This window comes from Parasteatoda tepidariorum, chromosome 7 (genome assembly GCF_043381705.1).
Source record: "Parasteatoda tepidariorum isolate YZ-2023 chromosome 7, CAS_Ptep_4.0, whole genome shotgun sequence".
NCBI classification, from domain to species: domain Eukaryota; kingdom Metazoa; phylum Arthropoda; class Arachnida; order Araneae; family Theridiidae; genus Parasteatoda; species Parasteatoda tepidariorum.
In genome coordinates, this window is record NC_092210.1 from 17,794,389 (window position 1) to 17,808,773 (window position 14,385).

Sequence of the window (14,385 nt, forward strand, 5' to 3'; positions counted from 1 at the left end):
GCCAATCTTATGACCGACAGAACTGGGGGTTCAAGTTCTAGCGTTGACACCACAATATTTCTTCCATTCCCTTCAACTCATGAAGAGTTTCCAGTGCTTTGCACTTCCACATTTTCAACCCTAAACTATAGACTATAATACTCTCCTTCATGCATAGATGGCAGCACCATAAAGCTGTCAAACACAAAAAGTCTAATATTTTTCATCTCTTACGATAGGTACAACAACCAGATAAGTTTTATTAAACCACATTCCACGGTTCATTTGATTAAAAAAAAACTCAATCCCAACCTAACACCAATGACCTTTACCTAACGAAAAGTGCAGCTCCAATGTCCATTTAAATGTCTTTTTTATGGTTTTGAAACCATGCTAGTTGTAAATGGTTAAGAAACAGTATAGTTTTGTATTCATGTCGTTTTTAACTATTCTGGTTGAAAAATGTTCTCCACCGGTAAAAAATGTTCTTCCCCGTACATTTTGCGGCTAATTGAATGGACAGACGGCTGCCGGTTACTTTGCCGTAATTTTGGAACGAAAATTCTAACAGTGTAATATAAGTTTTAAATTTTTACAATTAAGGTTTTATAATTCCATTCCATTTTTAGATTAAAATAAAACTGGTTCATTCAATTGTTTTTGCTCACATTTTATTCTATATTTCTATATATAATATTTCTAACTGCGTTTTTCATAAATAAAAGTTTCATCTCTTTATTGTAATGATTTTTCCCTCTTAAATAAATAAACGAAAGCAATTTTAAGTTACAAAACGAACTATGAAAAAAGGACGCATGCCTTATCATTTGCTTATGCCTTTAATCAGCGTTTAAATAAAAAAAAATTTGAGAAAAATTAATAAACAAAGGAGCCAATATTGTAATGAAAAGGTTGTTAAATAAATAACAGGTTTAACTTGTTGGTTAAAAAAAACTCACTTTTCAATAGTAAAAGGAAATTTATACAATTTATTGAAGATGTGCTTTTAAAAATGAATATTGGTTGAGAGAAAATATAATCGTAGTCAAAAATCAATTGAGTCATTATTTTTGAAACTGAAATAAGTGCATTTGGAGCTTAAATGTCGTTTATTTATTTATTTTTTTGCGATTTTACTGCATTGTCATTGTAGCGCGTTGCTGCTTTATTAACTGCCAGCATAACTATTACTAGATTATTATGCTATAGACATAAAAATATTTTCTTCAATGAAACAGTAATTTTACTTGTGCTCGGAAAGGCATGTAGGCATAAACAGAAATTTTAAATATTACTCATACTTTAACGAAATATAGACGTTGCTGAAAAATTAAATTGAGCAACTATGAGTACAATTAAAAAACTTTTTTTCTTCATATTATAAGCGACTTTTTTCATTTTCTCAAAACAGTTATAAACGGAACTGTTTCTGTATTTCTTAATTTTTAAATTTAGTATCTATGCTTTGTAGTTAATACAGCTTAAACAAGAGGAAGACAAACAGTTATTTAAGCATAATATAGCATATTATAAAACGTTTATCACGAATAAAAACTTTTATTCGTGATAAACGCTTCAATGGAACATAAGTAAAAACTAGCTAATACTTCTTTTTGTTAGCTAAGCGGTTAGCAATAAGAGAAACAATAACACTGCTTCACAAAAAAGACGAATTCGATTAAAATGAGTAAAAAGAAGTTAACTTAATCTCAAAATTAGAAAATTTAGCAATAGCAATGAATTTTATTAAGAGAGACATTTTTCGTTTTAGTTTCGTTTTGAAACATTAGTAAGAAACTAGGACTCTGATTTAACAATGTTACATTAAAATTTTACTTTTTCATTATTTTTCTGCTTCGTATAAAATTAATTTTAGCTTAAAATTTCAAAAACTAAGAAAAAAAGTGACAATTTAATTTTATATAGAAATTTTCTTTGGTGTATACATTGTTAGACATATTTCAGTACAACCAGTTTATGATGAATCTGTCATCTAAGTTAAAAGAAGTAAAAATAAATCAAAATCAACTTAAAAGACTTACTTGGACATCCTGCATTGTTTGAGCCAGGTGCGGCTGTTTTACCGTCTGGACAACAGCCATGAGGTGTATCAATACACGTTTTAATTGTAACAACTGGAAAAAAAACAGATAATTTCATTTCACATATATTTTAATTTATAATAATTCAATGGTACAAAAATGCAAAAAAATTTTTTTACCCCCAATTCCAAGTTAGTGCTAGACTTTTTTTTTTGTTAGACATTATTTGTTTAATTTACTTTGTCTACATTTTATTATATAAATATGGCATACACTATAAAAAAGGCTAAAGTAACTAAACAGAGAAGCAAAAAAAGTTGCCCAACTTATGATTTGCACTTTATGATTGCGGCATTTTAGCACAGTATTTTGCACTTGAGCAATGAAATGTCTTGTTTGTACGTGTTTACAATCAACATACGTAATCGTATGTTTGTAGCACTTTTTCGTTCGTATAATATTATTTTAAGTGGGGGAAAAAAACTCTGTTTTACATTGTCTTTTCTCCATGGACTTAGTAAGGCTAAAAAAAGGGGAAGTAAATTTTTGATATCACTAACAGCAGCTACAATGGAATATTGTTGATTCAAACTAAACTAAAAATTTCGAAATAAACAGATATGAGCTTCTTTAATAGGTTTTAAAGTTAAAACAATGCTAAAAATCGTATTGATTACAAAACAATGAAACAATGTTATAATGGAACAATGTCTTCTTGAAACAATGTTAAAAAGACGTCCTACTCTCCAGTCTTGAATATTTTGTCACAAAAAGCAAGCTGGTAAAGGAAAACTTCGTTTTTTCCTTACAACATTGTTCAACATTGAAAAGAAAAAGTGTAAATCAATTTCTTTTCAGGAAATGTAGCTTTTAAAATTTATTCTGAAAATTCTAAAATAGTTCAAATTAAGCAAAACAAATATCCAGGAACAATACCTTTAACAAAACCCTTTTACAGGGCCCTTTTTGATTGATTTAAATTGGAATTAGGCTTTTTAATTGTTTTCATGACCTTAAAATTTCTAAATTAAATGCTGCTTATACATTATGAATGGAAGTATTTAATCCAGCTTACAGTATTTTTTGATACGTTAGCTTAATTTGACAAAATCGTTTTATTAAATTGTTTGAATTGCCTTAAAATTTTCAAATTAAATTCTGTTTATGCATTATGAAATGAAGTAATTAATCCTGCTTACAGTATTTTTTGATACTTAAGCTTGATTTGATAAAGTGATTTTATTTAATAGTTTGAACGATCTCAAAATTTCAAAATTTTATGCTGTTTATGCATTACGAAATGAAGTAATTAATCCTGCTTAAATTATCTTTTGATACGCAAGCTTGATTTGATAAAATGATTTTATTTAATAGTTTGAATGACCTTAAAACGTTCCAATTAAATGCCGTGTCTGCATTATTTAAGTAATAAATGCTAAGAGCATTTTTTTTATTCGTAAGCTAGATTTGACAAGGTGACTTTTTAAATTTAAAAATGAATTATTTTTCCTACGAAATGAATAAAAAAGTTTTTATTTGCATACTTTTATTTCTATGAAATTTAATAGCGTAAATCTACAATATTTTTAGCTCACATTTAAATGAATGTTTATAAGCTAAATTCCACGTACATAAAATTAAGCTTGCTTTTAAGTACAGGCTAAATCACTTTACTACAAACATTTATACGATTTCTCTTTCTAAATTTTAATGTAAAGTTTACGAGCAGATTATTATGCCATAAATTCAGCAGACGCTCCAAGAATAAATGGAACGGCGTTGTTTAGAAATTCGAGGCAAGTTTAGTTCATTCAAACAATTTAGGATTTTAATATACTCGGCTTCCCCTGTAGCCTTTCAAATTCAATAGCTAATTTTAGCTTAAACGCTTGAATCATTACAGAATTACGTAAAGCCATATTTTTGGCTGCTTTATAAATTGTAAGAATTGAAAAAATCTAATTATAAATAAACTATATTCAAATTAAGTTACTTATTTTTTAAATCAATTTTGACTTCATTAGATTAAAAGAAAGTAATTTCTATGTTAAAAAGTTCATTAAATCATATTTGATTGTTCGGTGCTTTTGTTAACCTTGCTTGATACCAAATTTGTGTGATATTATGCATTCTAGGAAAATTAGATTCAAGATTTAACTATAACTGAAACCACGTTTTTTTTTTAAACTTTAAAAAGATAAGTTGCACAACTTGCTTGAACTGCGCCCATGTCTCACATAGATGAAGATTAAACTACGTGATATTATAGTTCATCTATCTAAGATTGCAGCTATTTCGTGCAATATTGCGGTTCAACATGTACTAATATTTATAACAGTGTAGATACAACTTTTAACTACTCTTTTTGTAGAGTGTCGAGTGATGAGCATTGTATCTGCTTTCAAGTTTAAACTTGTTTTTTATTGTGCCTGTGGTGTTGAATATATGACCCATACAAAGACTGGGTAATTCTCAATATTTACCACCGTAGAGTTCAAAATTTAATTTTAAGAAATTAGAAAAACAATGTTCTATGAAAACTATATCTCACGACACTGTTTTTCAAGGATGTTTTTCACCCGTGAATAGTGAAATATTTTTAAAGAAATTAGTTACAAGTGATTTACATGAATGAATAATTTATGATAAACTGGCAGTTATTCTTCTGAAAGTAGTTTTCAATTTGATACCTGCAAGTAACGTCACGCGTGAGTCAGCCAATCACGTTCGACACACACGTGTGACGTCTCTCGGCGGGTATTCAATTAAATCTGATCTGAAAACTGCTTCAGTGTGATAATAAATCCAAACCTCGAAGGTGTAACGTTAACAGACCATGCACAACCATGTGATTAATTTGAAAGGATCCAATCAAACCACAGAGTAAAATGCATATGACAGTGGAGAAGGTCTATGTGCATGACAAAATTTCGGTACATTTTTATTTTATTAATGATGTATTTAATATTTAAAATTCAGAAGAATAAAATTTCCGTTCAAAATAATAGCTATATAAGCATCGATGGATAATTTTGTATAATTTGATACAAACTGATAAATTAATAAATACAATAAGATTAAGAGAATTTAAAGGAAGAAATATCGCACGAAAATTCCTTTAGAGAAGAAAAACTTCGTTTAAAAGTGGGCGTATCCTGATCTTAAATCCTTGACCCTAAATACCACAATATTTTAAAGTTTATCAAAACAATATTTTCCATTTTAGAAAGAAAGATTTGTGTATTACACTAGTGACTGGCGCAATGTAGTGATATCTGTCTCTTGTGCCAATAAATTTTAACCAATAAATCATTTACTTATTTACGCTCTAAAACATTAAATAAAGATTAACTAAATCAATAAATAAAATTGGAAAACAATTAGCAATTTAAATTACTTGGTTCATCTGAAGAAAGAAAACTGTTAACAAACAATACGGAAAAAAATTGAACTCAAAACACAAAACTATAAAATCATTAAAAGACTCAGGGTAAACTAACAAAGTATTTTCTTTCTCTTTTTTTTTAATGCGGCAAAAATTCTTCATTTCATCCTCCATTAAAAAACTCATTAAATCTTCTTAGAAGGAAAATACACAAAGAAAAATCTCATTTTTCTGAAAATTATTTGAAAAAAGATCTTATATAAAATACATTCATTTTCCGCCGAACTCCAACAACGAAAATAGCCAAGCTATTTCCACAACGAAGAATGGCAATCTAATCCGGGCAATTATTTCTGTTGCACGCGCAATTTTGACATTTTATTACATTAAATTAAGGAAACAATACATTAAGAGAACAGTGGATAAAACTTCTAAGTTAGAAGACATTTGGAAAATTTTAAATAGAATAGAATTAGTGTATTTTTACGTTTCGTCTTGCATTTAAGCTTCATGCATTGTAAATAAAGGCAAATAAATCATTTATATTCTTAAATAAGTCCATGTATTTTTCAAAATCTAAGAAATAACTACACAGTAGAAAAATGCAGTAAATTTAACCTTAAAATGATAACCTTATTTTTTGCTCCTTAGCTGCACTGTGATTTGCAGAAATATTTTCAGAAAAATGAGAAGCTTAAACATTTTCGGGAACTATAAAGCCCTATTTACACGAAAACTGAAAAAAATGTGTCTGGAAGCGGTCTTCGGACGACGCAAGCCTGAAAAAAAGCTTGTCAAATTCACACCATTCCTGATATTAAGAACCCCTTCTTGCAAATATTATATTTTATTTTATAACCAGGTTATATTTTAACCAAAGATTACATTTAAACCAAAGATTATATTTTATTCGTTGAACAGGCGACCTAATTGTTGGGTTTGCGATTACTTATGTTCAACTCCGTAATCTTGTAATTTTGAACAAAATCCAGAAGAAAAAAGAACTCATGGATCAACTAGTTTGAGAAATTTTGCCTTCGTGGAGGACTTTTTGATGGAACTAACACGCATTTACTTTACATGGGGAGGAAAACCTCCCACGCTTAGCCAGGCAGCAACCCATAATCTGTCTACCACTGAGGATAATTTACGTCAGCACTGTGGTCGGTGCAAGCCGAGTGTGGATTTCGTATCGACCAGGCATCACTGTGATTCGAACCCAGTTCACCTCATTGGAAGGCGAATGCTTTATCCCCTGAGCCACCACGACTTCGTACTTGCCTTACATGGAGAGGAAAACCACAAAAATCTCCCAGGGTTAGCCTGACGGCAAGGGAACTCCAACGCATGATCTGACTACCACTCAGGATATTTTACGTCAGCACTGTGGTCGATGCGAGTTGGGTGTGGAATTCGTATCAACCAGAAATTGCTGGAATTTGAACCTGGTTCACTTCCTTATGAGGCGAATGCATTATGCCTTGAGCCACCATGGCAAGATTAGTAGAAAAGAAACAATTACGCAAATACGCCTTTTTACTTCTAAATGATCCTCGGACGTCACAGGCCTGATGTCAGGCCACGTGTAAATAAAGGTGTGATGCTATGGAAAATCTCTGTCATTTCTACTCATCACCGGCTAATGTGTAGCCATTAGAGAGATATAGTCATGTGATTGATGGGATTCAAACCCGGGATGCCGGATTCAGAAGAAATAATTGCATACCCAAGATGAGCAGGTCAAATCATTTGGAACATCATGCATCGTAAAAAAATCCAGATCAAATTTATCACTCAGAGGGTGCCGGTACTTTTTACCGTTAAATAAATTTTTAACGGAACATGTCATGGAACAAAAATCTGATATATCATAATTTTTGCAATAATAATTACCGTAAAATCATTAATCACACTAATTAAATAAATATGACTTCAAAATAAACGGGTTTTGTTGTAAAAACTATAATTGATTATTATAATTTTGTTTATTTATAATTGATTATATTGTAATCAATTATAGTTAACTATTTATGCTAAAATTGTATTTAATTATAATTGATTTCAAACATTGAATGTCAAAATTTTAAAAAAAAAGTTAACTTTTGTGGTTTTTGTGAAAGATTTTTTCTCAGTGCTAGTAAAAGCTCGTTGTAAAAACATTAAGGTAAACAAAAGTGAGTTTAGTTCAACAAACACACTGTAAAATATTCTTGATAAAATTACGGTAAAAAGTACCGGCACTCAGAGGGCAAGTACTTTTTACCGTGAAATTTCGTGGAATGAAAAAAAGCAAGAATATACTATGAACCCGTATAAACTAATACGGAGAAAAACTTGGAAACAAAAGTCTCAAAATACATAGTAAAAACAAATAAACGAACTATACTGCTAAATGGAGTGCAAAACTTAGGTTTATATATTTATAAAAATAAAATAAATCACATTTTACATATATAAAAGTGTCAAGATCGTTCATTAGCACTGCTTAAACTATAAAATCCAAAATATAATTTATAAATTTTAAGCCAAATTTATTTTCCACGTTAAATAACGCAGCCATCAGTTTCAATATCTTATTCACGTTTCTTTGAAATGCAATTCGAATAAATTTATTCATTCCGAAAAAAAATTCTATTCGTGCAATAAGAATATTTATGGTCACTTGACTGGATACACGATAAATACGAAACATACTTCATTACGATAAACAAAGTCATAAAATTGAACGAGTGGATCATTTACTATCCTGTGTTTTATACAAATACCGTTTCTCCCACACGGCGTGTAAGATTTGATGAACAATTTAGTTCATTGTTCGGGAGAGGGTTCATTTTATTTAGGTCTATTTTTGTCGCACAGCTATTCGGCTAATAGACGAGAGGAGAAAGCGTATAAACCTCTTTTTTGCTCAGCAGAAAATTTATGTTGGCTAAATTTCGCTCCAATATCGTTGGCTTGTTGCAAGAACTCGCACCCTAAATTGGATTTTAGATTGAAGAAACTAAAATGAGAGATGAAAAAAAATAAATAAATGGATTTCCTTTAAATTTTTTCCCTCTGTTCTGTTTATTTACTCTGAAAGCGAAGGCTGTATTTTAAGTTGAATAAATAGCTGAGACTAAAATCGGTTTTACTTTAAATAAATGATATTAAACAAAAGTATATTTTTCTACTTTATTATCTTTTATTTTATTTGTTTCACAGAATTTTTTTATTTCGAAAGAAAAATTATCTTTATTATTCAAATTACTTTAGTACGGGTCGTGGTGGCTCAGGGGATAGAGCGTTCAACTCCCAATGAGGTGACCTGAATTTGAATCCCAGCAGTGGCTGATCGATAAGAATTCTGCTCCTGGCTCTTACGGATCACAGTGCTGACGTAAAATATCCTCAATGGTCGAAGGGTCATGAGTTAGAATCTTCTTGCTGTCGGGCTGGAGAATTGTAAATGTGGGTTAGTTCCATTCAAAGTCCTCCGCGTAGACTAGTTTGTCAAAATTACATAGCTGCGTATTTGAGCATTGATAGTCGCAAGCACATAATTGGGTCGGTTGCTCAAAGTCGTTTATAAAATAAAATAAAATAAAATTTAGTATTGATTGGTGGAATTAGTAAGATCACTTATACAAAATCCGTAACAGTTGGACTATTCGTTTTACAATTATAAATCAAATTTAAGTACATAATGAATAAGATCGTTCCAATACAGCCCATACCTTCTCTACAGCATTTCGCAAATGATGTGGTTCTGTGGCAGTAGCTACTTGGTGGACAGTAGTTAAAAGCATCCTCTGTTCTGCAACTATATTCTCTACCAGTAACAGGATTAACTAATGGCCGTTCACCATCACAGGGTACTTCTTTATATTCTAAGGAAAATTTAATTAAACAAGCACTTAACTAGAGATATAAAGATTCTAATCAACTTATATCTATCTATTTATCTAACTATCTATCGATCGTTATATATATATTAGACACATCATAACAGACACATTATAAAGAGTAATTTTTGTCTTAAGATAATTATTCTTTATTTAGAAATATCGCATTTATCGCAGAGGAATGTGTCCTGATAAAAACAAGACCTTTCCCATTAAAAGATTTCCTATTTTATTTTATTTTATACCTCTTTGTGTTTATACACACACACACACACACACGCACGCACGCACACACACACGCACGCACGCACACACACACGCACACACACACACACNTTCTATTTATTATTAATTTTTATCTGCCACATCTTGTATTTTTTAAAAAAAAAATGCTGTTATAATTTGAAATATATATCGCTAAAATCAAAATATGAATGTTATGAATCAAATAAAAAAGGCATTGATAAGTTAATCAGCTTGTCGGTATTCTAAATAAATATAGGCAATTATTTGCCTGCCTATTACTAAAATTTAGCTACGGTAGCTGTTCCGTTATCTTTCGCCTGCTTTTGAATTCTTTTCAGAAATTTGAAAAAAATGTTGGATAATAATGCCATGTAACAGAAAAAAACACGTAAGTGCTTCACGATTGGTTCCGAGAAAAGTAGCTTGACATCTTTTCTTAACAAATTTTTTTTGAAAAGTTTTCTTTTGGAATAATATGCAGTTTACCATATAAAGATGTCAAATATGTAAGAAGCTAAATTTTGAATTTTTCTTCACCTACGTTGATTTTTCAATTGCACAACAGAATAATGGTTACGAACATGCATTGACAGGTAGGAAAAAATGCTACAAAAATTTAACAAATTACTATTGAAGGAGGCAAGATTGAAAATAGTATAAATTTGGGTTTCGCATGAAGCTTAAAATGTACCTACATCTCATAATATAGGTATAAGATTTCAATTTAATGTCTTAAAAAAGAGATATTTTACGGTTACAGTGTTTATGTCTTTCCAAGAAAAATTCCCGGTTAAAAATAATTCAAAATATTTACCTTCACACAATGACATGGGCAAAATATAAATCTGAGTTTGCTGACGACAAGATTCTTCTTTCAATGCGCAATCATTGTCATGGATAACGTTGTCTGAACCACATATAGGTTTTCTAATTGGAGGACAATTGAGGTTGCATACGCATTGAGGTAACCCTTTTGTGTCCAATTGGCAAGTCGCCCCAAATTGGCAATTCTTTTCCACACATCCTTTGGTGCTTGTGCTCATATCTATAAGGAACAAAATAAGAATTGTTACATGTTATTTAAAAATTTGTATTAGCTGCTGATTTTTCGCTGTCAGATTAAGGGTTTAAGTCAAGGATAAAGATCATTACGTGCGTGTAGTGTTGATGAGAAAGCTTTAGCTAAAAGAGATGTGTTTGTTTTACATTTTGAGTTCCGAAAACGAAAAGTTTTTTCTTTCTTTTTTTCTTTTCTTTTTTGTACCCTAGCCCGACCGATTCTGAGAGCGGAGGGGGAAATTCAAATTCACTGGAATATAGAACTAAAACTTTCTAAGAAAAGGGCAAGATAAATTTTTTTTAAGATTATTTATTTAAGAAAACAATGTGTACCCACGGAGGCTCACGGGGAAGAGTCCAAACCTGGTTTCCCAGGTTCGAATCTCAGCGTTGGGTTCTAACTCGTACTGATCACAGTGCAGACGCAAAATATCCGCAGTGGTAGACTGATCATGGGTTAGAAATCATTTCCCATCGCACTAACCATGGGAGTTTTCCTCTCCATGTAACGCACATACTTCTTAGTTCCATCTGAAACTTCTTTCATGAAGGCTGGCTTGTCCTTATGGAGGACAAGGAGTTTCTTTCTATCCAGGAGTTTCTTTGTTTTATGGATTGGGGTCAAACTTACAAGGCTTCGGAGATGAATATTGATAGTCGTAAACTCGGAATTGAGTCGACTGTTCAACGCCGGTAATAAAATGAAACACTGCATTGTTAGATATATAAACATACATGATGTAAATGAGAGAAAACACGTTTTCAAGTTTTCATAAAATAGTAAATTATGAATCATGTTTATTAAAAAATTACTAGGTAAAACTTTCGAGATTATTTTCAACTCTAAAGGGGCGAATAGTCGTCCTATCCCTCTTTGGCTAAATCCCTTGTCCCGTTAAAGCAGTAGTTAAAAAACGCAATTAAACTGATCGTTTTAGTTATTAGGGTTGTAAGTTCTCTGTTTGGGAGATTTTGAATGGAGTTTGTCTTATGTTAACTGTAACAATAACTCTTTACTGGCATTATCATTTGCATGGAAATTTACGCGCATTCGATGTCAAGGTCATAAGTGTTAAAGTTAAGGCTAGGGAGGACCGAAACGCTTTGCAAAATCTCTCTATTTTCATTGGCAATAATTACTCAAATATTGCAAAACTATTCTGAAGCGCAAAGTCACTTTTCAATTATTTTACTAACGTTGAATAACAATCGTGACTCAAATATATCACTCAAAACCTTAAGCTGAGTTTTAAAATATACTAGTGAATTGAAAAATACTTAACTAGATGTTATGCTATGCAGACATGTCTGATTCAAATTTTAATTTAGCTTTAAAATAGATGCTTGCGATTTTCATAAATAATATGTTTATTTGATTTGGTCTCAAGACTAAATAAAATGGGATGCTGTTATAGGGATAGAGAAAATAAAACCTAGAGGCGTCTATGTAAATTTAACAGACTACTGCAACTAAATCTTCTAATGCTGTATTTATTTTAAGAAAAGGCAACTGAACGATGCTCTTCGTTTACGTCGCCAGAAAGGAAATGAATTCGATTTTATGACCACAAGTATAAGAGTTCTATATAATATAGATCAACGATTTCAATTCGAAGTAAACCATAATTTGTCTCATTTTATTCATTTTCAACTTATGTATGTGCACCAAAAACAAATTCACAGCTAGACTAAATATAGTACAAAAACTGAAAATTCAACTGTCTGTCATAAAACATAATTTTAGAATTAATTATGATAAAACAATTAAAAATCTTCATGCCTCTAATCAAATATTTACAAATAGTCTTTTATAGGTTATAACGTTCACAATTACCTTAATAAACTTTACTTATGAAGTTGGGGTTCCGCCGAAAAAATGTTGATCATTTAGGGTTTCGAAGCCGAAAAAAAATGGGAACCGATGATGTTGACCTATTTACGGTAAGTGACCGAGGTGGAGCAATGTTTAAAAATGACCTGTTCGACCTGTGTTTAAAAACACATTAATCTTTTATTTAAATAAAGCATCGTTTGTATATTATACTTAGCTTTAAAAAATCTAAATATTGTATTAGTCATAAAAATTAATTTTGCTTTTCTTAGGTTTTTCTATAATTTATTTTTAATATCTTTAATATAAACCCATTAGGGAACGGTGAAAGCATCTTCGGACAAATAATCTCCTTTAGTTAGTGCTTGTTTGGATCAATGAATAACTTTTTTTTACCTCAAAATAACTATATTATGCTTTGAAAAAAATTTTAATACCTTGACCAGAGCTGCTAATATCTTCGCATTCTCCATAAAACATTGCTTTTAGGTTTCTGTTGCTGATGCAGGCTGCTCTTCTCATTTTGCATTCATTAGGATAAGATAGACCATTGCTAGCACAAACTGCTTCGTAAGTGTCTGGGCAGTTTACTGGACAAACACAATGTCCGTTCTCACATCGAGCTCCGTACTTACAATGAACATTTTGGCACAAATCTAAAGTTGTGTGAAATGAATAAATCAAATTGATGAAAAAGATTGATATCTGTTTATTGTTTAAATATGCTGAAAGAAACACACTAGAATATGCGATTTACGAATCAAAATTCTTTTTTTTTTCATTTTATAAAAGAACGAGCAACGCCTAGCTTTTCAAGAATATATTGCATTCGCTTTAAACTATAAAATGTATATTTTATTTTCTAGAGAAAAACATCAGAAAACATTTGTAGTTTTATTACCTTCAAACTATTAAGTCCAAAAGAGAATAAAATTAATATTTTAAATTAAAATTCATTGATGGGAAATTTTTTTCCAATATGCATTAAAATTAAGAAACGTTCCAGTTTTTATTTCTATTCTGGTCAAAAGTATTGAAAGTCTTGCGGCCTTGCGAAATTTTGTTTTTAATGTAAATTTGTAAATTTTTCTTCTTTTTGTTTTCTACTTACAACTGTAAGCCTCATGCTATACTTTGTGGTGCATAAGGAGTTTTAAGTCGTTTAAATGAAAAAGAAAAAAAAAATCACGATAAGTCTGCACCATTGTAAAAGTACAGGGAGTACCCAGAAAAACAATTACCGATATTAATGTAAGCTGCTCACTAAAGTCTGAGTTTACAGCCTAAACTATATTATCATAAAACGAGGTACAGGAGTACTAGGGAAAAATTTCCTGTTGCTCCCTATACAGAAATTAATTTAGTCTGCTCCTTAAGACCTGAAATTGCAGTTGAAAGAAAGAACTTATCAAATCTAATAGGTACAGAAAGTACTGGGAAAGTCTTTTTTTCTTTAAATTATCTTATATTGAGCCATGGTGGCTCAGGAGATAGAGCGCTCACCTCCCGAGGTCACCCGAATTTGAATCTCAGCAATGACTGGTTGATACGACTTCCGCACCTGACTCGTACCGACCACAGTGATGTACTATATCCACAGTAGTAGACGGATCATGGGCTCAAGTCCCCTTGCCGTCAAGCTACTTGGAGGTTTTCCTTGCTATGCAATTAAAATGCTGGTTAATTCCATTAACAAGTCCTCCACGAAGGCAAATTTCTCCCAGTACTTGATTCAGAAGTTCTCTTAACTTCTGGATTCGGTTCAAAATTACAAGGCGACGGCGTCGAACATTGGTAGTCGTAAACTCCAAATTAGATTTGCTGTCAACGACGGTTATTAAATAAAATGACCTCAGATTAATATTCGTATGATTGTCTAATTTTCCATGAAAGATTTTCTAATTTGCATGAGTGTCTGATTTCTATCACATGATTTAAATGTTTTTATTTTAGTTTTTT

At 31.0% G+C, this 14,385-nt stretch overlaps 1 protein-coding gene across 1 annotated transcript in view; it reads right to left on the reverse strand.

Annotated features, from left to right (window-relative positions):
• Window positions 1-14,385, reverse strand: part of LOC107441545 (agrin) — a gene marked incomplete in the record, with an annotated part of 156,998 nt that overhangs the window by 69,119 nt on the left and 73,494 nt on the right. Inside the window, 4 exon segments of the mRNA XM_071183122.1 lie at window positions 2,022-2,114; window positions 9,123-9,275; window positions 10,351-10,581; window positions 12,864-13,082. Of these exon segments, the coding sequence (XP_071039223.1) occupies window positions 2,022-2,114; window positions 9,123-9,275; window positions 10,351-10,581; window positions 12,864-13,082 (696 nt within the window).